We start from the raw sequence: 24,133 nt of genomic DNA on the forward strand, positions 1-24,133 counted from the left end.
GTGGATATTTTGGAAATGAATGGACTCCAAAATCTCCATGTTGCCTTCTTCTTTTCACTGGAATTGTATAAAGTTCATTACATTCAAATGTTTCACAATAGCTTGCCATTTAGATTCAAACTCAATAGCCTGTGTAATTGATTTGGAGGCATAAACAAGAATGACACATTCCAAAATGACACTTACTGAAATTATTTTTTCTTACAAAAATTAGATTTCTTATATATTTCTTACTTGTTAAATCTTTCCACTTAAGACTAGGACAGCAGAAGGAAAAAATGAGAGAGTAGCAATCACTAGTGCTATTGTGGCAGATTACCTCTTTGCTTGATTTGTGATCCCCCACTGCCCCCCAATAACCTTCTCTCTCTTTCCAATCATATTGGTGTTTAGGAGAGCAAAATATTTCTAATTAGTCAGTGAACATATTTAATTTAGCAGTTAATGATCTACTCCATCTCAGCTGCATTAGATGGAGACTGGTAGAAACAGCCCAGAGTTATGATTTACTGGTGTGACAGACAAATGAAAGGTTTACATTGCACACCTTTGAAGGGGATGGGTAAATTTTTTTCTTTAACAGCAATGGCAGAAAACCACAGTACTTAGGTCAGACTAGATGATCTAGTAGTCCCTTCTGGCTTGAAACTCAATGAGTGGTTTGATCTGGGAGAAATGTGTGGGAGGTGTCCTACACTTGACTCTCTAAGAATCATGGTGCCAAATTCTTCCCTGATATCAATCTTCAGACTAGATTCTGCCCTGAGTTAAGACTAATTTGCACTACTCGGGGCAGATTTAGAACTATTATGTGTGGCCAATCTATCCCCTGCATAAAATAGTCCTGGGGTGGCATACAGAAGTCATAGCAGCTGCTATGTAATTCTCCTTTTTGTGTTGGGGGCAAGACCAAGGTGTTCCTACAGCTATCTCCAGCTGCCAAAATTTCCCCCTGGAGGGTATCAGCAGCTGTCATAAAATAGAGCAACCTTCAGGCTCCCCTTTCTACCAGGGACTGCCCTGATGGCCAGACAGCCCTAGGACTGAGGTCACAAAGGTGTCCTTTGTGCTGTCTCTCTGTGATGAGTGCTACTTGAACACAGGTGATTATCTAGCCCATTGACTTCAAATAATACACCAATTTCACCCTTGGTATGTAGAGTGTTCAGTGTAAAACCTCGTAATAGAGCTTTCCAAAATAATCTCCTTCAGCACAAAATTCTTTCCACTGAGTTACAATATGGATCTCTGATCTTCACTTTGGATATCTATTGCATATTCTGCATTAATTTAATGTGAAGAACTCCCACATTAATGAGAGTTCTGTACGTGATTTACATGAATATGGAATAAAGATATAAGAGAGAATGTTTGCCCTTAACAGCATACCCATATAACTACTTTTGCCCTTAACAACGTACCCATATAACTTAATTTCAACCAAAGTTCTTTCCAAAGGATTATGTAAGAAGCTGGCTCAATGTATTTATATTGTCATATAATTATAAAATCATCCTATGGGGCCATATGCTCACATAACTTGCGTGCTGAAGAGTGTAGCTACTTTTTCAAACCCTGACACCAGAATCTACACACAAGATAAAATCTCTTATTTGGCATCGTGCCATACCAGGCTCCAACACAAAAATGATCTTATGCTGAAGGGGCCAAATTATCTCTAGTGCAATTTCACTGATGTGAATTGAGTTTCAGCAGGAATTGCTTTCGTCCAAGATCTGCAAAAGACATGCAGACTACAAAAAAAGGGGTACTGATATAAAAAATGTGGGATGAATCAGGGCAAATATATATCCAGTGCTATATATCCTACACAGGAAAAATAAAGAAACATTTAATCCCTTCCACTTCTATGTATGGAGGGGACATAAACCTGAACAGAGATAATTCCCTACTAAATTTTACACAGTATTAAGAAGCCTTTTCTATAGAAACCTGCTGGTTTCATTTCTATTAAAAATCTATTAAATGTTTTCATAAGAGAACCTTTAAAGACCTAAGAGTAGCTGTGCCTGGTGTATAGAACAGATTCACACAATGTATCTGAGAAATCAAAATAGGCTACATAATATCAATTTGTCTGATACGGATACTTCAATCCATTGTTGTTCCAGTTCTGTTCAGGCTCCATTAATATGGAATACCTACATAAAGTTAGGACAAGGTTTTATCACATACCAGGAGTACTATAAATTTCAGTTCAAATGCTTATTGCCTTCTGTTTTCAAAATAGATTTATCTGTTTTATTGTTACTTCCATTACCTCTGTGACAAATTATTGCTTTCCCCACCACCACCATCAGTGCTACAGATATCAGTAATCATCATCATGTGGTTCCTCAAGAGATTACTCTAGTTGATGTTACATAAACAGATCTTACTCTTGTTTTTCATGGTATCATTGGAACAATCATGCAAGCTTGTGGGCTTTTACCTTAACAAGAAGTTACTATGTTTAAGGTAAAAAGGTTGTCTGTCTTCCCTACACCAAAAAATTAATTATGGGATAATTAAGACTGAAAAGATGTTAACACTTACTGCACTTCACACCCGACCAATTATTTTTAACTTCCCTTTTATACACTCGAAGAAACTCTAAACACTAGAAACCCTGGAATTGCACAGCTAAGGTTTCCCTGACAATTCCTCATCACCATACAAGGCTTGACCATTCACTATCACCCACTCAGCCTTAATTCTGCTCCTTTAAATCTTCAAAAATAACTCCCATACAGAGATAACAAACCTAGTTTCTAAACATGAAAACCATATATTCAATGTAATGAATAAATGTTAAATACAGCAAATCAATAATACAGTACCCAGCATTATTCACTACAAAATAACATTGATTCATAGATTGAAAGTAAGCCCTGAGAAAATAGCAGATTTTTTTAAATTCACAGCAGTGTCACAGATAAAGTGGCGATTTTCATGGGATAGTGACAGAATGCAGTCATTGAAAGGTCACCGCTGCATTCCTTTGCAGAAAACCAGCCACTGACTCCCTCTGGTCCACCCTGTACCGCAAATGCTGCAATGTTTCCAAAGATAGGCCACTGGAGCAAGATGCCTACTTCCACCTCCCTGCTTTTGGAAAAATCACAGCAGTTCAGGGAGACCTGATGGCCAGTTTTATGTGTGTCATAAATATAAAGGGAAGGGTAAACCCCTTTGAAATCCCTCCTGGCCAGGGAAAAACTCCTCTCACACGTAAAGGGTTAAGAAGCTAAAGGTAACCTCACTGGCACCTGACCAAAATGACCAATGAGGAGACAAGATATTTTCAAAAGCTGGGAGGAGGGAGAGAAACAAAGGGTCTGTGGGTCTGTCCATATTCTGTCTTTGCCGGGGATAGACCACGAATGGAGTCTTAGAACTTTTAGTAAGTAATCTAGCTAGGTATGTGTTAGATTATGATTTCTTTAAATGGCTGAGAAAAGAACTGTGCTGAATAGAATAACTATTTCTGTCTGTGTATCTTTTTTGTAACTTAAGGTTTTGCCTAGAGGGGTTCTCTATGTTTTTGAATCTAGTTACCCTGTAAGGTATCTACCATCCTGATTTTACAGGGGGGATTTCTTTATTTCTATTTACTTCTATTTTTATTAAAAGTCTTCTTGTAAGAAAACTGAATGCTTTTTCATTGTTCTCAGATCCAAGGGTTTGGGTCTGTGGTCACCTATGCAAATTGGTGAGGCTTTTTATCCAACATTTCCGAGGAAAGGGGGGGTGCAAGTGTTGGGAGGATTGTTCATTGTTCTTAAGATCCAAGGGTCTGGGTCTGTAGTCACCTAGGCAAAGTGGTGAGGCTTTTTACCAAACCTTGTCCAAGAAGTGGGGTGCAAGGTTTTGGGAAGTATTTTGGGGGGAAAGAAGTGTCCAAACAGCTCTTCCCCAGTAACCAGTATTAGTTTGGTGGTGGTAGCGGCCAATCCAAGGACGACGGGTGGAATATTTTGTACCTTGGGGAAGTTTTGACCTAAGCTGGTAAAGATAAACTTAGGAGGTTTTTCATGCAGGTCCCCACATCTGTACCCTAGAGTTCAGCGTGGGGGAGGAACCTTGACAATGTGAGAGACAGTAGCCAGCTCAGCATGGGTCAGAGTGGAATGGATCAGCCAGGCATAAGCAGCTGCTTTAAATTCTCCCTGCAATGCACCCACTCTGGGCTCATTAATATTGTAGCAACGGACAAAGCCCAGGGAGGCAGATGTGCAGCCAACAGGGGGCTGCCCCTAAGGGACACCACATGCTTATTGGCTACTCTGCATGCAGATGCCCACTTCCACTGTCTTGCTGTTGGAAAAATCAGGGCAATGGGCTAATTTCACAAAAATCCATGAAGTCCCAATGTTCTTAGGGCCCTAGTTATGAGGTCAGAAGGAATCACTATGATCATCTAGTATGACCTCCTGCATAACTCATACCATACAGAACTTCCCTGAATTAATTCCTATTTGAAATAGAGCATGTATTTCATTACAACATCCTATCTTGATTTAAAAACTGCCAGTGATGGAAAATCCACCACAACCTTGTGTAAGCTGTCCCAGTGACTAATTACTCTCACTGTTAAATATTAGTGCCTTCCCATCTGAATTTGTCTAGCTTCAATTTTCAGCCGTTGGATCATGTTATACCTTTGTCTGCTAGACCGAAGTGCTCATTATCAAACTTGTGTTCCCTGTGTAGGTACTTACAGGCTGTAATCAAGTCTCCCCGTAACCTTCTGTGCTAAACTGAATAGATTGAGCTCTTTGTCTCTATCACTGTAAGGAATGTTTTCCTCTGAAACCACTCCAATAGATCAACATCCTTCTTGAACTGGGGACACCAGAACTGGACTCAGTATTCCAGTAGCAGTGGAATAGTATCAATAAAGAGTGTATTTATATTACCTACTCCTATTCAAGATTCCCATTTATAATCCAACAACTGTGTTAGCCCTTTTGGCTATACCGCCATAAAGGGTGCTCATGTTCACTTAATTATCCACCATGACTCCTCAAATCTTTTTCAGAGTCACTGCTTTCCCCTGTAGAGTCACCTATCCTGGAAGTATGGCCTACATTCTTTGTTCCTAGACATAACTTTACAGTTGGTCATATTAAAATGGACATTGTTTGCTTATTCCCATCTTACCAAATGACCCAGAACACTCTCTCTCTCTGACCTGTCCTCTCCATTATTTACTAATCCCCCAATCTCTTCGTCATCTGCAAAGTTTATCAGTGATTTTGTTTTCTTCCTTGAAAAAAAAAAAGTTAAATACTGTAGGGCCAAGAACTGATCCCTGCAGGGCTCTGGTTAAGGGGCTGTTTAACTGTGGTGTAGATGCCTGGGCTTGGGCTGAAGCCTGGACCCTGTAAGGTGAGAGGGTCCCAAAGCTTGGGCTGTAGCCTTAGCACAAACATCTACACCACAGTGAAACAGCCCTGCAGCCTGAGCCCCGCAAGCCCAAGTCACTGGTAAGGGCAAGCCGTGAGGTTTTAATTGCAGTGTAGACATACCCTTATGCTGTCTTTTAAGGTTTAAGTGGTACACAGGCTTGTCTGGGTCATCTGTACAGGGATGAATCTCACCCAGAGCCGTCCCTAGGGTACTGCTAATCAGGGCAACCACCCCAGGCCCCATGCTTTGTGAGGTGGCAGGCAGGGAGGTAAGACAGGTGGGTGTGTGGGGCAAGGAGGAGCCCCCTTACCAATCTCCTCCTCCCTCCCAGCGCCTACTGACAATCAGCTGTTTCGCGGCATCTGGGAGTGCTGGGGGGGAGGGGAGAGGAGCGAGGGGCAGAGCACGCTCTTGGAAGGGGACAGAACTGGGCAGGGAAGAGGCAGGGCAGAGAGTGAAGAAGCGGGGCGGAGCAGGGGTGGGAAGAGGTGGGGCACAGGGGGAAGGGGTGGAGTGGGGGCAGGGCCTGGGCGGAGCTGGCAGGAGCACCCTCCAGCAGATAGAAACTCAGTGCCTATGTCCTAGGCCCCACACCTCCCTAGGGATGGCCCTGATCTCACCTAAAGAGAATGAGTATTTTTGAGTTTGCAGAGAATGGCATAAACACAGCTAACCAAACTAAGTTGGAACATATGTAAATTTCTGATTTCCCGAAAGCTCATGAAAAATTCTGTCATACACTATGTGGTTTGTTTTTGTTTCTATCAAGTTGGAGAGTGGAAAGATTAAAATCTGCTTTACAATTGGAGGTTTGCCTCAACCAAAACTACGAAGGGATATCTCACTCTCTCCATAACCTTAAGCATTTTAATAATGCTCATCACTGCAGTATTTTTACAACACTCATCATTGGTGCTTTTTCATTATATTCTCAAAGTATAAGGGTAACCATACCCATGCAGAGTTCTGGCCAGCAATGAAAATTGGCCTTATTTACAAATGTTGCAGCATGTGTAGTAGAACTATGCTCTTCCTTTTCCTAACACAGTATCCACAGCTTCTTGACAGCCAGTTAGTATAGCTCATCATACCAAATAATGATTGCTATAAATGTTTTTTCTCATGATTGGATAGCATGGGTATTTTTGCAGCTCAGTATGAGAGTATATTTAGGAGGACCATGGCCTTTAACTCCGTTTTTTACTATACAGTATGTACTATGTAAAGCAAAGCAATTCTCTGCTAATTTTCTGCTTTGTATGCTCTTTATTATTTAACACCAATAATCTAAATATGAAATAATCAATAACTGCAATCTTCCTATGTGGGATAAAACTGCAGCCCTTAAAATACCCGAAGACTGCACTATTCAATATAACTAAGCAACAGATATAAACAGATCACTGAAAACATTCCAAAAATGTAGGTACTTTACTTTCTGTTGAGGCTTTTCCTTCTCAGATTCCTATATGGTATTTTTTCAATTAGTTGTTACAAATGCTGAGAAGACAAACCCCAGTTTCTCATGACATGGTGGCTCTAAATTGTCAGTCTGTGTTTTAGTTACATGCTTCCAGACTCCGAAGCTCTGAAGTTGGAACAACACATTTGTCCTTATGAACTTCAGCCTGTTCCCTAAACTCTCTTGGTTTGTTGTGGGTGTGTGTAGGCATGTCATTCATTCAGTTTAGTGAAGCACAGTAGTTATCAAATCATTTAATGACAAGAGACCTGAGTCTACAAAAAATGTGACAGGAGTGTGTTACGGAGTGTGCGGGAGTCAGGGCCCTGAACCCCCCACTTCCTGTGATTGACCTTGACTCTCAGCCAGCCAGTAAAACAGAAGGTTTATTAGATGACAGGAACACAGTCTGAAACAGAGCTTGTAGTTACAGAAAACAGGATCCCTCAATCAGGTCCATCTTGGGGGGTAGTGAGCCCAGAACCCGGTTCTGGGCCTCCTCCGTTTCCCCAGTCAGCTCCAAACTTAAACCCCCTCCAGCCCCTCCTCTAGCCTTTGTCTCTTTCCCGGGCCAGGAAGCTACCTAATCTCTTTGTTCTCCAACACCTTCAGTTGGCACCTTGCAGGGGAGGGGCCCAGGCCATCAGTTGCCAGAAGACAGAGTGTCGGCCTTCTCTGTGCAGAGAGCATCACACTGGCCCTCTAGGGCTCTGCAACAATCACAAACCCTTATCCCACCACCTAGATACTTAAGAAAGGCATAGGGGAAACTGAGGCAGCTACACAGTATTCAGAGAAAACATTAAGAACATTCCCACTTCATCACAGAGTGTGCCATGTGTATTTTTCCCCCCTGATTACCCCTAATGCCTTTGAATATTTTCAATAAGATGCAACACCAGCAGCCTTATAGTTAGGTGGTGACTCTGTAATAAAAGAGAGTGCAGCCAAAATCATGAATGCCTCCTTGTTTACTCCAGGGGGAATTTAGCACCACTGCGCATGCACAGAATTTACGTTCCCCACAGATTTCTTTGCTTCCCCACAGAAAAATGACTTTTTGACAGGGAAGCAAATGGAAGTCACAAGAATGGTCATGCAACCTTCGCCAGCTGTATGTTTCGTATGCCCAGGGAAGACGGCAGAGAGGTAAATCACTGTGTGGCAGGGGCCTGGACTGGGGAAGACCCCACTGGTGGCTCCTACTCTGCGCTAGGCTCAGCTGCTAGTCCCAGCTGGACGGGGGAAGATGGGACTTCCTCTTCCCCTGCACGGCATCCAGGACCATGTCAGACTCATCCCCAGATTCCTCCCCCAGCTGTACGAAGCTCTGCAAATGCCCCCCGCCCCCATGCTTCCTGCAACCATTGCTCCTCAGCTGCAAGAGGAGGAATCATTGTACAGGGAGCTGCTCTCCCATCTGTCCAACCCCTGTGCATCTAGACCCCCTTATGACCAGACCCTCCCGTCAAGCCTCACCCCTCCTGCACTCAGAACTCCACACATGAACCCCACTCCGCCTGCACCTGGACCACCACAACAAGCCACCCCCACCCGGACCCCCACCCTACTGAGCCCCAATCAGCTGCACCTGGATCCCCACCACACTGAGCCCCGCTCCCCCAGAATCTGGATCCCCCACTGAGAGTCCCATTACCATTGCACCAAGAACTCAACAAGCCCCTGTGCATCCAGGTCCCCCCGCACCTAGATCCCCCACTGAGCTACTCTCACCCAGATTGCCCCACATAGAATTCTTTCAACCCACACCTGGATTCCCCCACACTAAGCCCCTCCACTCTTGGATCCAGCCTGCCCACACTTGGTGCATCTGGAATGGAGGGGGAGGGCCCTGGGGTGTTTCTGGGGCAGGCCCGGTCCTTGCACTGTGTCGGGGGGAGGGAGGAGGAGGAGGGAGCTGCACAGTGATCTCCCAACTCTGTGCAGCCAATGGCCTGTGCTCCCCAGTGCCATGCTTTATCTGACAAATAAAATGTGGATAATTTTGCATAATCTTAAAATAATGTACGCAGAATTTTTAATTTTTTGGTGCAGAATCCCCTCAGGAGTACTTGTTACAGCAGTTTTGTTTGTGTTGCTAAAGAACAGGATCCTAACAAGCACTGGGAGGTTTACAGGGATTTATAACTCAGCTGCAACAATTTGCTTCATGATCAAACTTGACTCTAAGAAAGCCAAACCAAAAGTATTTTTCTTTGCAAAATTTAAAACAGATTATGTATGTTTGGGTTAAATAAGTGTAAAATGTTTGCCAGTTTTAGATGGTCTTTTGTGGTTTTGTCACTTTAAGACAACTTTGATAAAAAATAATTTTGTATTCCATTATCCCATTATATGGCATCTAATCCCTTTGGGATTAAAAAAGCCTAAAGTATTAAAGATTGAAAGGAGAGTGTTGTGTATACACAGCACAGGATTCCCCCCCCACCCCTGCACATTTTCATGAGAATTTTTTTTTATAAAGTATGAACAGCTCAGAAGACACCAACATTAAAACAATTCAGTGGACTAAATCTATTCCTGCTATAACTCCGCTGATTTGAGTAAAGCTACAGCAAAGATAAATATAGCCAATTGTTTTTACAAACTTAGGCACTGTTTCTTGAAAACACATACTTAAATTTACATGTGAGTAGTCCTAGTGAGGTCAGTGTGAGTACTCACATGCATAAAGTTAAGCATATACATAAGGGTACATCTACACTGCTGCTGGGTAGAGCCTCCCTGCTCAAGTAAACAGACTCACATTAGCTCTGCTCAAGCTAGCATGCTAAAATTAGAAGTGTGAATGTTACAGCAAGGTTAGCCACCTGAGTACAAGACTGCCCAGCTCCCTGGGTCCATACTCAGGTGGCTAGCCTGTGCTGACCCCCATGCCACAATGTCTATGCTACTATTTTTAGCATGCTAACTCAAGCACATCTACAGCAAGTCTGTCTACACCGGCTGTGAGCATGTGTCCAGCTGCAGTTTAGAAATACCCTAAACTTCTAGAGCAGTGGTTCCCAAACTTGTTCTGCTGCTTGTGCAGGAAGAGCCCCTGGTGGGCTGGGCTGGGCCAGTTTGTTTACCTGCCGCATCTGCAGGTTCGGCCGATCGCAGCTCCCAGCAGCCGCGGTTCACTGCTCCAGGCCAATGGGAGCTGCTGGAAGCAGCGTGGGCCAAGAGACGTACTGGCCACCGCTTCCAGCAGCTCCCATTGGCCTGGAGCAGTGAACCGCGGCCACTGGGAGCCGCGATCGGCCAAACCTGCAGACGCGGCAAGTAAACGAACTGGCCCAGCCCGCCAGGGGCTTTCCCTGCGCAAGCAGCGGAACAAGTTTGGGAACCACTGGTCTAGAGCATCAGGGCCTAACTCTAATTCAAAACTGTTTCAGCTTATCATATAGTTCATTTTCTATGCACATTCATTGTCTAAACAAAGTTGATTGAGGCTGTGAACAGCACTAACAGTTGACTGGATCTCAAAACATAGATGGGAAAGACCTGTTAGGTCAGGAGGCACCTTGTAAAGCTCTTTCCCGTGGCAATATTGTTCCCTGCAGTGTATTCTAGAGTGCTTTCTCCAGCACAGCTTTAAATTGACTGTGCGCTACAGTACACATATTGCATCTGTCATAGGCTAATCGTCAGTTGAAACTATGCTATTCCATTAGCTTATAAAAAAGGGAAAGGTAAAATAATATTTATTTTAAATTGAATGTAATAGGTAGAGCCCTGCAAATCTGTGGATACCTGTGGATATTTGTATCCATGCAGGGCTCTAGTAATAGGGTGATCACAATTTGTACAATATATGCCTTACTATATAACTGTCCTACCACTATCCCTCCCATTCCCCTCCCTTTTTTTAAAATGACACTCTCTTGTTGAGTCACTTCTGAATTTAGGACCCTGATCCTTAAAACATTTAACTATACGCATTTAACTTTACTTATATGAATAGTCCCATAGAAGTCATTTGTGGATTCAGAATGAATCTGGAGAAACATGCTTGAGCAATTCAACACTGAAACAGTCTTGCAACTCCCATATAATTGTCAGGAGCCTTTTAACATCCTCATCATCACCACCACCATCACACAGCCTGGATCCAGCTATTCCCCATGATCTGTGAATAAGAGGCTCTCCTCTCATGTCTCTCTACTTCCAGAAAAGAGGTTTTAACTACCTCTGCAGCAGTATTTCCCCACTTCCTCTAGATCAGTATGGAGGGAGAAGGCAGGCAGTGAGTGGGCCGGAGAAAGAGTGGGCTGGTTAGTAGTGGGACTAAGAGGAACACACTTCAGCCCCCTACCAACCAATAGAGCTCAGGGCAGAAATGTAATGCAGTGAAAAGCTGAACTACATTTCTGCTGCTCCCTGCTCTGCCACTGAGCCCTCTTCCTCTAAGTGGGGTGTGTGTTGGAAGCTGTTACAGGATGGGTCCACTGGAGCAAGGAGGGTTACCAAAGATGCAACAGCAGCATAGAGGCTTGGGCCTCCCTGTAGACAACCCTGACCTTCCGCTGATGCCTCAGGATCTGCAAGGTGTGAAGGCCTGTTCCAAGATGGTGACTGGGCCCTCCTTTTTAAGAAATGAAATGAGAGCAAGTAATGGAATCAGAATCTTGCTTATAACTACTTACCTAGCCATACAATATCATAACACTGTCATTGTTACTCTGTATGTGTCTGCACCGTGCTTAGCACAGTGGGGCCCTGATATGTGACTGGGACCTCTCGGTGCTACCACAACACAAACAAATGAATAAATACTCTAAATCCTTACTGCTTATCTGTTTTCTGTCAAGCATCCCCTCCCCTCGTTTATCTTCTGGTTCCAGGCAGTCAGATTCTCCTCTCAGTCACACCCATGCAACCAAACTGAAGTCCCTGGTGCAAAGGAGTGGGGAACTTGGTATAAGCTCTCTGCCTTGGTTACAGAGCTCTTTCTCTAATTGAGTCAGCATGACCCCAGTTGCCTTCTTAGCTTGTTTTCACCTTCTCTGATCCAGGGTCTACTTGCACTCCTGATTCTGGCAGATAATGCTGTCTGGCAGTAATGTGGCCATGCATTACACACTACAGAATTCCATCAATGTCCTGTGCCTAGAGGAATAATCTCCCAATGGTTATTTTATCAAACAAAACTATCTATCCTGTACCATTTGAGCACCTCTCTTCTTGCTTCTTAGAATGCTTTTTTCCTCCTTACTCTATTGGTCTTCTGTTTTAAAAAGGCTGAAAGCCATCATGTCATTCAGGCTGTCTTCTTGCTATTTTACTACTAATAGTAGTTCAGTTACATTTACCATGAATTCATTTCATATTTTATCTACAAGTCTCTTTGCCTTCCAGTTCAAAAGCCTGTGGAGAGGGTCACTTCATAGTGATTTGGTGAACACATACTATATTCTGGAGGCTGCCATCTTGTGCTCCAGAATTTAAGCTATCATTTAAAACAAACATGGTTGAGAATGAAATGTGAACAGACTATAATGCAGTGATGTTAGCCTCAAAACAACTCCGAAAGAGTTGTGAGCTGCTGATTGCCCTATTAATATCAAGAGGTTGTTAGTTCTGAAGTCTAATGATAAATTAAATGTCATTATCTGTTTCACTACTCATCAAAACACACAAGAAAAGAGTTTTATGTTATGAAAATTTACCGAGAGTGGAATCTCATGTTGCCTTCTGAAGAGGGTGGAACTTGATGCTTGGGAAAGTATCACTACTTTTTTTCCCCCTTCTTCAATCCCTACTCATGGACCCCTAGCAAAAGAGGGATCCATTGCTGCTGCTATTCCACTATCCCAACACTTCTCTGAGTCAGTCATCTAAATGAAACATACAATTGGATACACCTAACATAGCAAGATGCAGTATAGCTAGAAACAGAGCAGGAGGCACTTTGTTAGGAATAAAATATGAAACAGGTCTTCTGAAATAAATATTTCAGAGGTTTCTCTCTCAGTAAAGCAAAAGAATAGTATTCCATGTGTACCCCATTACACAGTGTGGTGTCATGATTAGAGTAGGACATTAATAGACAGACGACCCTGTTTCTTATCCCACTTTGAAACTGATTTACTATGTGACCTTGAGCAAGTCATTTAGATCCAAATTTTCAGATGTGCCCACTAATTTTGTATGCCTTAGCTCATGAGTGCTCAACTCAAGATTTTTAAAAGGTGCTTTACACTCACAATTCTAGTTGAAGTCACTGAAAAAACCAGCCTTATGCTCTCTCTGCCTAAATTTCCTCATATTTTAAATGGAGATACTAATATTTAACCACCTTTGTAAAGTGCTTTGAAGTCATAGGGAAAAAAAAGTGATATATAATATTATGTGGGTAGGTGAAAGCCTGTGCCGTTTTACAGGTGTAATTTGTAAAGCGTAAAAAAAAAAAAAAAAAGCCAACCATGTCTGGGAACCCCTTTCTAATGTTTTCTGGATGTTAAGGACTGGGATTATGGCTAGCCCCTGCATAGGAACACAATTGGGGGTAGGAGAGGAGGTTTCTTCTCACATACCCTTGCACACATTGACAAACCAAGCCACAATTTGGTCATAAAGCAGTAATCCGTTAAACGAGTTAAATGTTTTCTGAACTAATAATGCAGCTTATTAAGTCTGTCTTTACCAAAAGTTGCCAACAGATGGGCTCTTTTTATAACTTTAATAAATTAACACAAGTACAGCTGCAGTAAGAATAGCTGATTTCAAGCAGACTTATTCACTCCTAATTTACTGGAATGATAAAGAATGTCAGGTAGATAAGCAAAAAGAAAAGGAGTACTTGTGGCACCTTAGAGACTAACCAATTTATTTGAGCACTCATGCTCAAATAAATTGGTTAGTCTCTAAGGTGCCACAAGTACTCCTTTTCTTTTTGCGAATACAGACTAACACGGCTGTTCCTCTGAAACCTGTCATTATGCAAGGTAGATAAGCATAATTACTGACAGTAATATACTGGACAAAGAGCTAAATTCTGCCATCCTTAATTAAGCAAACCTCTCATTGAAGTCACCATCAACTTAAGTAGGAGTTTTGCTTGATTAATAACTGCGGTACGTAGCACAAGAAAATTATGTGCCATAGTATATACTCAGCTGATGTACATTTTGTTGCTCTGCTGATTTCAGATGGTGTGTGCAGGTGTGAGGCTAGGGGTTGGATGAAATCTTATTGAAGCTGTGGGTGTAACAACTGCCCTTCTTTCAGGATAAATGTTGACAATTTGTATAGTCAATTGCTTGACCACACTTTGGATGTGTGGATGGATACTCAAGAGAGCAAATAATCAATATCAGTCAGGTTGATTAATATAGTACAGGAACAAGATTCTATATGATACCAGTCTCCGAGAAGCCGTCTCGTACAGTGATATTACATTCACCTTATGCAGGTCTGCTCCCAAAGTTATACATTTCAGCTGCTGGTTTCAGAGTGGGAGCCGTGTTAGTCTGTATCAACAAGAAGAACGAGAAGTACTTGTGGCACCTTAGAGACTAACAAATTTATTTGGGCATAACGTTTTGTGGGCTAAAACTCACTTCATCAGATGCACGGAGTGGAAAATATAGTAGGAAGACACACACACACACACACACACACACACAGAACATGAAAAGATGGGGTTGCCATACCAACTCTAATGAGACAAATCAATTAAGGTGGGCTATTATCAGCAGGAGAAAAAAAACTTTTGTAGTGATAATCAGAATGGCCCATTTCAAACAGTTGACAAGAAGGTGCGAGTAATAGTAGGGGCAAAAATTAGCATGGGGAAATAGTTTTTAGTTTGTGTAATGACCCATCCACTCCCAGTCTTTATTCAAGCCTAATTTGATGGTATCCAGTTTGCAAATTAATTCCAGTTCTGCAGTTTCTTGTTGGAGTCTGTTTTTGAAGATTTTTTTATTGAAGAATTGCCACTTTTAGGTCAAAAAGAACAAGTACTTGTGGCACCTTAGAGAGACTAACAAATTTATTTGAGCATAAGCTTTTGTGGGCTAAAGCCTACTTCATTGGATGCATACAGTGGAAAATACAGTAGGAAGAGTGTCCAGGGAGGCTGAAGTGTTCTCCGACTGGTTTTTGAATGTTATAATTCTTGACATCTGATTTGTGTCCATTTATTCTTTTGTGTAGAGGCTGTCAGGTTTGGCCAATGTACATGGCAGAGGGGCATTGCTGGCACATGATGGCATATATCACATTGATAGATGTGCAGGTGAACGAGCCCCTGATGTGATTAGGTCCTATGATGGTGTTCCTTGAATAGATATGTGGACACAGTTGGCAACGGGGTTTGTTGTAAGGATAGGGTTAGGGTTAGTGTTTTTGTTGTGTGGTTGCTGGTGAGTATTTGCTTCAGGTTGAGGGGCTGTCTTTAAGCGAGGACTGGCCTGTCTCCCAAGGTTTGTGAGAATGAGGGATCATCCTTCAGGATAGGTTGTAAATCCTTGATGATGTGCTGGAGAGGTTTTAGTTGCGGGATGAAGGTGACGGCTAGTGCCATTCTATTACTTTCTTTGTTGGGCCTGTCCTGTAGTAGGTGACTTCTGTGTACTCTTCTGGCTCTGTCAATCTGTTTCTTCACTTCAGCAGGTGGGTACTGTAGTTTTAAGAACGCTTGATAGAGATCTTGAAAGTGTTTGTCTCTGTCTGAGGGATTGGAGCAAATGCGATTGTATCTTAGAGCTTGGCTGTAGACAGTGGATTGTGTGATGTGGTCTGTATGAAAGCTGGAGGCATGTAGGTAAGTATAGTGGTCAGTAGGTTTCGGGTATAGGGTGGTGTTTATGTGACCATCGCTTATTAGCACCATAGTGTCCAGGAAGTGGATCTCCTGTGTGGACTGGTCCGGACTGAGGTTGACGGTGGGATGGAAATTGTTGAAATCCTGGTGGAATTCCTCAAGGGCTTCTTTTCCATGGGTCCAGATGATGAAGATGTCACTAATGTAGTGCAAGTAGAGTAGGAGTGTTAGGGTGAGAGCTGAGGAAGCGCTGTTCTAAGGCAGCCATAAAAATGTTGGCGTACTGTGGGGCCATGCCACACCCTTACCTTTGTTAGGATACGAGCATTCTAGGTACTGGTCTTTGAAGGTACTTCCCTAGCTTGTATTATTACATAGAATACTTGTCAGAATCAAGATACATTTGTTCTATCTGCTTATGACAAATGCTTACTTCAGCAAATGCAAGGAATTATGGGATACTTAGCATAAGTGAAAAGGATTATGGTATAGCCAGTTTGGGCTATATCATGGCTACAGTATTTGGGCTTCTGAGAAAAAGCTAAGAGAGTGAGTTTTTGGGTAGAGTCCTGGATGGAAAGTGGCTTTAGAATCATGAGCAAAGAAACGGTCTTCTGCTGTTTGAGCCCTGCTGTGTTCAGGGAAATAGGACTTTATGTACATTATTTGTTAATAAGTAGGACTGCATCAAAGAAATACATGGCCCCATCACCAACTTCCCTCCCTATCAGACCCTGAATATTAGCTAACTGCTTATGTCGAAAGGGCTCCTAGGCACTACAATAATACAAATAATAATGAAAACATAAAAATAATAATCTCTGTTCAGTAAGTCTTAAAGTTAAGCTTGTGCTTAATAACCCTTCCTGAATAGGGATTGCTCTCCTGAGTCAGGGTCTCTGTGTTGGTTTGGCATTATTACTACTACTAATAATTCATATAGCAGAAATCAGGATCCGGGACCCACTATGTTAGGAACTGTATGTACACAAGGAAGTGATGATCTCTTGATATTTGTTTTGGAATTGCTATATAACTCACTCAGGGCTTCTCCACTCAATTACTAATAATCCCAAACTCATGTCAATACAAATTTAAACTTCACCATGCCATCATATATACATAATATGGATATGTAGGCAATTGTATCAGAAGCAAACAAGGTGCCTCACAGGGCAAATAATGAAACAGTAATCTGTTCCAGTCCAAAACAGTATTAGAATCTAACTCTCGCATAAAAAGAAACGCAGGACAGTAGTTCACGTAGAGAGTGTGGACGCAACATTAAGTGAGGAAGAATTTAAAAAATAAGTTGATTTTAAAGAGGAATTAAGATAAAATGGTTGGTGGACAGAGATGGGAGGCTATTCCAAGCCTAGGGGGCAGTACGTCAATACAGGAACATTATCAAGTACATGTCACAAATGTTGAATTACATCAAAACTGTTATATATAAAATTGGAATGACAGATTTAATTATTTAAAAGTAAGTACTTTTTGTGTTTACTTTCTCATCAATAATCCCCATCCCAGCTAGTGTGCAACCTTAATATAGCATTTTTGGACTTCTAGATGTTAAACAATGGAGCTGTAGCATGTTTTTGTATGGAATTCTATTTTATGGAATATATATTTATATATAACTAGTTCTTGCCTTCTTCAGTTTGTTGGCATTTAAATGTTAAAAGGTCTGATAGAGAACAATAAAAAATATTTTGACAAAACACAGCACAGAAAATATTAAAAATTGTATGCCTACACACACACGTTGGTCAGAGAGTCCTCACTTGTTTCTTTAAATATATACAAATGTAAAATTTTTCTTATTGCATAATACAGTTCTCAAATTGTGTATGTTGTGTTGATCTGTAGATCTTTTGCTATTATTGTACCTAAAGCTGGCTAATAATGCTTGCTCCTTGTTTCCATCTGATAATTCATACTAAAAGACATGCAATAGTGTATTTTATTTTAATAATACAATAACATTACTGGTACTACTGTTCCATGTAAGCAAATTGTCCCAAAGATTTCATGCAGTCATGAGGGAAGGTGGTCCATGCATTTATGAGTTGGACAGGAGATGGTCCATGAGAATCTCTTAATTAAAATGTAATCTACACAATAAAAAAAGTTATAGACTCCTTGGCATAAGATTTTCTCCATCATAATCCCTTTTCACCCCAAAACATTTTACAAGTTACAGACAGCTGACCCTACCCAAATGCAGCCTCCTTGAGAACAACCACCCACTAGCAAAAGGAGTTGTAAACTTACGTGAATTGTAAACTCTTTGAGGCAGGGACTATCTTTTTGATGGGTTTGTACAGCGCTTAGCACGCTGAGGTACTGGTCCATGGAGGGGGTTCTCAGGCACCACTTGAATGCTACTAATATAATAGGGAGGAATGATTTAAGCCAAGGACATTGGGACAACCCACAACGACAGGAAGTGCCCTAGAAACGTTAACAACCAGGGTCGACAAGCGTGTGGATTTCCTAGTGTCCCCTGTGGAAGGTCCCACCTGGCGACTGGCCTATGCAGAGGGAGGGTTCGTGCGGCCGCTGCTCCAGTCCCTCTCGGTACGTCCATGGAGCACTGCACGCGCTCCTTGCCTCCCCGCGGCGGGAAGCGCCCTCGCTCCCCTGGCACTGGGCCCCCGAGGCCTGGCTGCGCCTGGGAGCTGCCCGCCCTTGGCCTGGCGTCAAGAATGCCCCATTGTCCGGCCGGCCACGTGACGCCATTCCCCGCCAGGGCTGGGGAGGCCCCGCCCCTAGCCAGTCGCTGCGCCCAGCCCAGGCCAGGGCCCTTTCACGCGGAGGAGGGGGCGCGGGGCGCATGCGCCGTGCGCGGATTTGCTCTGCCATCCAGTGCGGCAGCGGCTGGGGAAAGCCGCAGCGGCTGGGCGAGACAGGACAGGAGCCGAGAGGCGTTAATTTGCGGCAGCCCCAAAGGGAGCCGGGGCGCTAGCAAGGGCAGCCGCCGCCGCCCCCGCCCACCGGGGGTCTCCGCTGCGGGGAGGCGAAGGCGCGGGGGCCGCGCCGCGCCCGGAGCCTGCGCTGGGAATTTTGACATCTCTTGTGTCTCAGCGGCGGCCGGGAAGGGCCAGGTCCCCGCTTCCTGCCGCTGCGGGGAAATCACGGCCAGCTCCCGCGGGGGCTCCGTCCCTGCCGGCGGAGGGCGGGGGGATCCCCGCGGGCTCAGCCCTCGCCGGGGGGGGGTGTTTCCCTAGCAAAGGGAGCGGGGGTTATCAACTTGTCATTTTGGGGGGCGGGGGCCTTGCCTGGATGAATTGAGACAAAGAGCGAGGGAAGGAGAAAGCAGAGGCTCTGCTACGTTCCTGGGCAGAGGAGGCGTCACCCCATAGGGACAGCTGAGTTCATCATCACCGGAGGCGGCGGCGGCTGCTGCGTCTATTTTGTATACGGTTTTTTTTTTATTATTATTATTATTTTGTGGGGGAGGACTTGGGAAGAATAATCATGTAAATAAAAGAGAAGGTGCTGTAAAAAGATGGGGGATGCTGCAGACATCAAGGAAATGAGAAAGACGTTCATTGTTCCTGCCGTCAAACCTTTTGACCATTATGATTTCACCAGAGCAAAAATCGCCTGTAATCTAGCGTGGCTGGTGGCCAAAGCCTTTGGGACAGGTAGGTGGCGTCTTCTTCCCTTTCTTTGATGCTGGTTCCTGCCTGGTCGCTTCACTACTGCGGACGTGAGCCATTCCCAAGGGAATTGCAGAGGAGAAAATCATCTTGATCTGTTGCTTGATCATGTGGTTTTTATTTTCGAATACCTGTTGTCTTTTTTTCTTACGTGTATCAACGCTATTTCCGTCACTGAGTGTCATGTTTGTGTGTCTAATTGCGTTTATTTGGGGGTATTCAGCCTTACAAAACTCTGTGTATTGTTTTTCCATTCACATTTTTTGTTGTAATACAAAAATAGTTGTTTTCCGTTGAAGAGCTGAGAGGTAGAGGGGGATATGGATGTGCACTGTTAGTTTTGATATGTGTGATGGTAAGCCTATAGTCACTCAGATGGGTAAAGATTAAGCAATAACCTGGATTCCAGGAGAAAGAGCATTTAATGTCAATTGTCACCCAACCCTGTATAGAATTCTCTCTGTCTGACTGTATAACATTCGTTTATTTTAATGCTTCTGAAAAGTATTAGTTCTATGCTTCGAAAAACCAGGGCCTTCAGGAATATCAGACTTATATCAGAAATATTACTAAGAATATCTTTTGAGGGCAAACATTTAAAAAATACAAAAAAATGTGTGATTTAACTATATCATTATTTAATTTTCAATTTATAAAACAGTTTTGTTGATATTTTTGAAAGAAAGAGTGTGCAGGAACAATCAATCATTTCCCCCCTGTCCTCTGTAGAATAACAGGAAAAGGTTTCTCCTTTTGGAATTCTGCAACAGTTGCATATGTAGCCAGAGTACTGTTGCATATTGTAATAGGGCTAAAAGATGTATCTTTTTGATGTCATTAGGAGCTGGTAATACCCGACAACAGCCTTTCTCTTTATATTTAAAAAAAAAAAAAATCCATGACTACTGGCTGTGCTATATATTAGCCGTTTCTGTATGAAATAACCATTTCTGGTTATTGCAAAGCAATTTATTTTGTACAATACTTTTATATTTTGTAGAGCTCAGATTCATGATCTCTTTTTAATCAATGCAAATTTGAGCACTAAAATGCTAAGGCAGTGAAAATTCTTAGAATAATTTGTTTTGGGGTCTTCAGAGGTGATGTAATTTAATGTCCTTAGGTGATTCAGTTCTGTAGGCTTGCATGTATATGAACTAAACAGGTCTTTCCCCCCCCATGATCATATGAGGTATAGAATATGCACTGTGGCTGTAGATTCAGATATGGTAGAGTTTTATTCTGGTGTGGCTTTGCAAATTCTTTAGGCGATTGAGCTATTTTGGTTTTTATTAGCTGAGTTTGGACTGAATGTGGAAAGCAACCTGTAGGGTTCTTTCTACTTAGCTTTCTGTAAAAGTCCGATCCAAACCAAATTCCTTTACTTTCCTTGTCCCTCCCTATGGTTTTCATTCTGAGAGATACACAAGCAAATGCAACAAGTAATCAGTTAAGAGCAGATATTCTCTGCTTTTGCCTTTTAAATTCTCTGTTAGTATTTGACCCACTTAATGCAACTAATGGAAATAATGTCAAATAGAATTGTATACAGCATTAAAGTATTCCAGATCATAATTTTGTGACTAATTTCAAGTCAGTGTTCAACTCCAGGAACTACTACCACGTGGTATATTAGAATTTGAGGGTGAGAGCATGGAAGTATACATAAAACTTGTATGTTTGAAATGCATACATTACCTTTAGACATGAAACAGAAGCAGAATTGGAGGATTGACCATCTCCTTTTCATATTTTTAAAGCTCTCCCTGGAATAGATTACAACTTTTTCTTCAAAGAAAGCCATATTTCTACTACCTGCTGTCATATGTTTACCCAAAAGGAACTACAAAGGATGCTTAGAGTGTGTGTGAATATCTCATTCCCTATATATATAAATAAAACCTTGAAGTGACAGATTTTGAAGTGATCACTAATGAAATAAGGGGTTTCAAAACTTTGTCCTAAATTCACAGAAAATACTGATCAATAACTATCTTGCATTTCTCCCTTCATTCTGCTTTCCCAAGTTAAAATACTGTTTTCTCCATCAGATAATTCCTTATCTTGGAGAAAAGTCCTATCCCTCCACCATCTGTCCATTTTGGACGAGTTCACATGGTTTCTTTTGTGGTATAAAAAGCATCTTCAGTTTCTTCTTTAGACATATTGTACACACATGCAATATGTAAAAATGTACATTTGGGGTCTGATAGATGTGCCTTGTTTTAAATGCATGGTGCAACACAAACAAAAATGTGGGTGACTCTTAACAACTTGGTTGTGCTATAGAAGAGAAACCTGTCCTCTCCAAGAGGACTTCTGAAGTATTCTGTGGGGGGCAGTTATGCTTTACCAAAATCAAGGAGTCAGTGCTATCCTTGTTGGAGTGGTGTCTATGGGACTGATAATAAACAAACATACAGTTCCAGATTCAGCTCTGTTACATCTGTGCAATGTCATGGACTTTAATGAGGTTGGGAAGGGATAAGAGTAGACTTTGTTTAACCCTGTATTTGCATATGATATGAGCCAAACATACAGCACAAGAACAGAAGATGTATGGGGGAAATAGTCATTTAAAAACATCATATATGAAGCATGAATGAGATTGAAATAACTTTGAATATAAAAATAATGCTAGGAATTTGTTTCCTTTCAGTCTTATTCCATCTCCTGTAGCATCCATTTTCAGTTCTTTCAGAGTTAGGAAGAAACACAATCTTCTCCTATGAACCATAGCTGAAATTTAACTGGGTACATCAATGCATAGTCTTAATTCAACATAATATAACTGCAAGCAGATAAGTCCTAAGCCTATGTTGCCCTGATGGTACTTGAGAGATTTAAGGTTTCAGAGTGGTAGCCGTATGAATCTGTATCAGCAAAAACAAGGAGTACTTGTGGCACCTTAGAGACTAACAAATTTATTTGGGCATAAGCTTTCGTGGGCTAAAACCCACTTCATCTGATGCATGGAGTGAAAAATACAGTAGGAAGAGATTATATTATATATATATATATATACACACACACACACACACACACAGTACATGAAAAGATGGAGTTGCCTTACCAAGTGGGGGGAGGGAGAGGAGTCAGTTCTAACGAGGCAATTCAATTAAAGTGGGCTATCATCAACAGGAGGAAAAATCACTTTTGTAGTGGTAATCAAGGTGGCCCATTTCAAACAGTTGACAAGAAGGTGTGAGTAGCAATAGGGGGAAATTAGCATGGGGAAATTTAGTTTTTGTAGTGACCCATTCACTCCCAGTCTTTATTCATGCCTAATTTGGTATGCAGTTTGCAAATTAATTCCAGTTCTGCAGTTTCTCATTGGAGTCTGTTTTTGAAGGTTTTTGTGTTGAAGAATTGCCACTTTTAAGTCTGTTATTGAGTGTCCAGGGAGGTTGAAGTGTTCTCCAACTGGTTTTTGAATGTTACTCAGACCTTCTTGTCAGCTGTTTGAAATGGGCCACCCTAATTACTGCTACAAAAGTGATTTTTTCCTCCTGTTGTTAATAGCCCACTTTAATTGAATTGTCTCATTAGACCTGACCCCCCCACTTGGTAAGGCAACTCCCATCTTTTCATGTACTGTGTATAAATATCTTCCTACTGTATTTTCCACTCCAGGCATCAGATGAAGTGGGTTTTAGCCCATGAAAGCTTATGCCCAAATAAATTTGTTAGTCTCTAAGGTGCCACAAGTACTCGTTGTTTGAGAGAGTTAAGTTCAAGATTCAAATTTAAATGAATGCAAATAAACAAACGATTCTTTTAGCTTCTGGCTACTGTTTAACTGCAAGTACTAGTACTATGTAACTAGACTCAGACAAATGGAAAAGATATTTCTCTAACATAACTGTATATGATATATTTTGGTTCTTAAAATTTTGGGACACTGTTGTGGAATTCAGGTAATATCACAATTGAGTCAAATACAGAAACTTTATGTCCCAGACAATGGTCTTTGAGATTATATGTATTTCTTATTTTTATGAGCCATATTTACAGTGATTATTCAGGATTTAATATGGTTCTAATCTAGCGGTCAGTATGTGTTGGTCAAATGAACTTAATACATTTTGTTTAATGTATTTAGCTCAATTTCTTTCCTAACATAAGCATAATGCAGTGAGAGCTTGATTTCTTCTTGTGTTTGTTTTAGAGACTTGGAAATATTAATATTGATTTGTTGCATTATGTTTGTACTTAAAACTACTTTTCCCTAGAAAGACCTTTATGAAATGACTTTCTTTTGGAGAGAATCTGCACTAGAGATGCATTTTCATCTAACATAATGAAAGGAAGCTTCTTAAAAAATTCAGGGTGCTGGGAAGCAGAGGTGTTTTAACTGTCAAACAATTTAAGAGATTTAGAAGTAGCTTTATTCTTCTAATATTTCAAAGGGGATATGATCACGAAAAGTAAGACTTCCAAAATCTTGGGAGTGGGAGTGAAGTTTGATTGAGATTTTGGAAGGGCAATCTTTGGGTTTAAATCCACAAAGAATTACCATGTATGCTAAAGTCTATTTAATTCAACAGACTACTCATGAGATTAGTGATTTGGAAGAAAACAAGAACTTGCCTTTAGTTTAGAAAATCTGCTTTCCATACCAAATGGCTGAAATCTGCTGATATTATATTCCTTATGTACCTTAAAGGAGGGTAGGCCTGACTAGTGAAAAGAATTGAAATACATTGTAACACGGTGTAGGTCAAGGTTCCTCCCCCACTCTGAGCTCTAGGGTACAGATGTGGGGACCTGCATGAAAATCTCCTAAGCTTACTTTTACCAACTTAGGTTAAAACTTCC

The 24,133-nt window shown here is 41.8% G+C and overlaps 2 protein-coding genes across 7 annotated transcripts in view; one reads left to right on the top strand and one right to left on the bottom strand.

Annotated features, from left to right (window-relative positions):
- The window catches only part of DDX59 (DEAD-box helicase 59), a 69,722-nt gene extending 51,626 nt beyond the window's left edge, over nt 1-18,096 (bottom strand). The window contains exon 1 of the mRNA XM_073356791.1: nt 17,925-18,096. The gene's annotated coding sequence lies outside the window, so the exon portion shown is untranslated. The remainder of the gene's footprint in view (nt 1-17,924) is intronic.
- A 396-nt stretch (nt 18,097-18,492) lies between these two features.
- CAMSAP2 (calmodulin regulated spectrin associated protein family member 2) overlaps nt 18,493-24,133 on the top strand; it is a 171,284-nt gene continuing 165,643 nt past the window's right edge. For 4 of the 6 annotated variants that reach the window (XM_073356781.1, XM_073356785.1, XM_073356783.1 and 1 more), the window contains exon 1: nt 18,493-19,300. In XM_073356781.1, coding sequence (XP_073212882.1) covers nt 19,162-19,300 — 139 coding nt within the window. In that variant the 5' untranslated portion in view covers nt 18,493-19,161. The remainder of the gene's footprint in view (nt 19,301-24,133) is intronic. The other 2 variants (XM_073356782.1, XM_073356784.1) reach the window with 1 other exon arrangement.

The sequence above is a fragment of the Lepidochelys kempii genome, chromosome 8, assembly GCF_965140265.1.
Source record: "Lepidochelys kempii isolate rLepKem1 chromosome 8, rLepKem1.hap2, whole genome shotgun sequence".
NCBI lineage: Eukaryota > Metazoa > Chordata > Testudines > Cheloniidae > Lepidochelys > Lepidochelys kempii.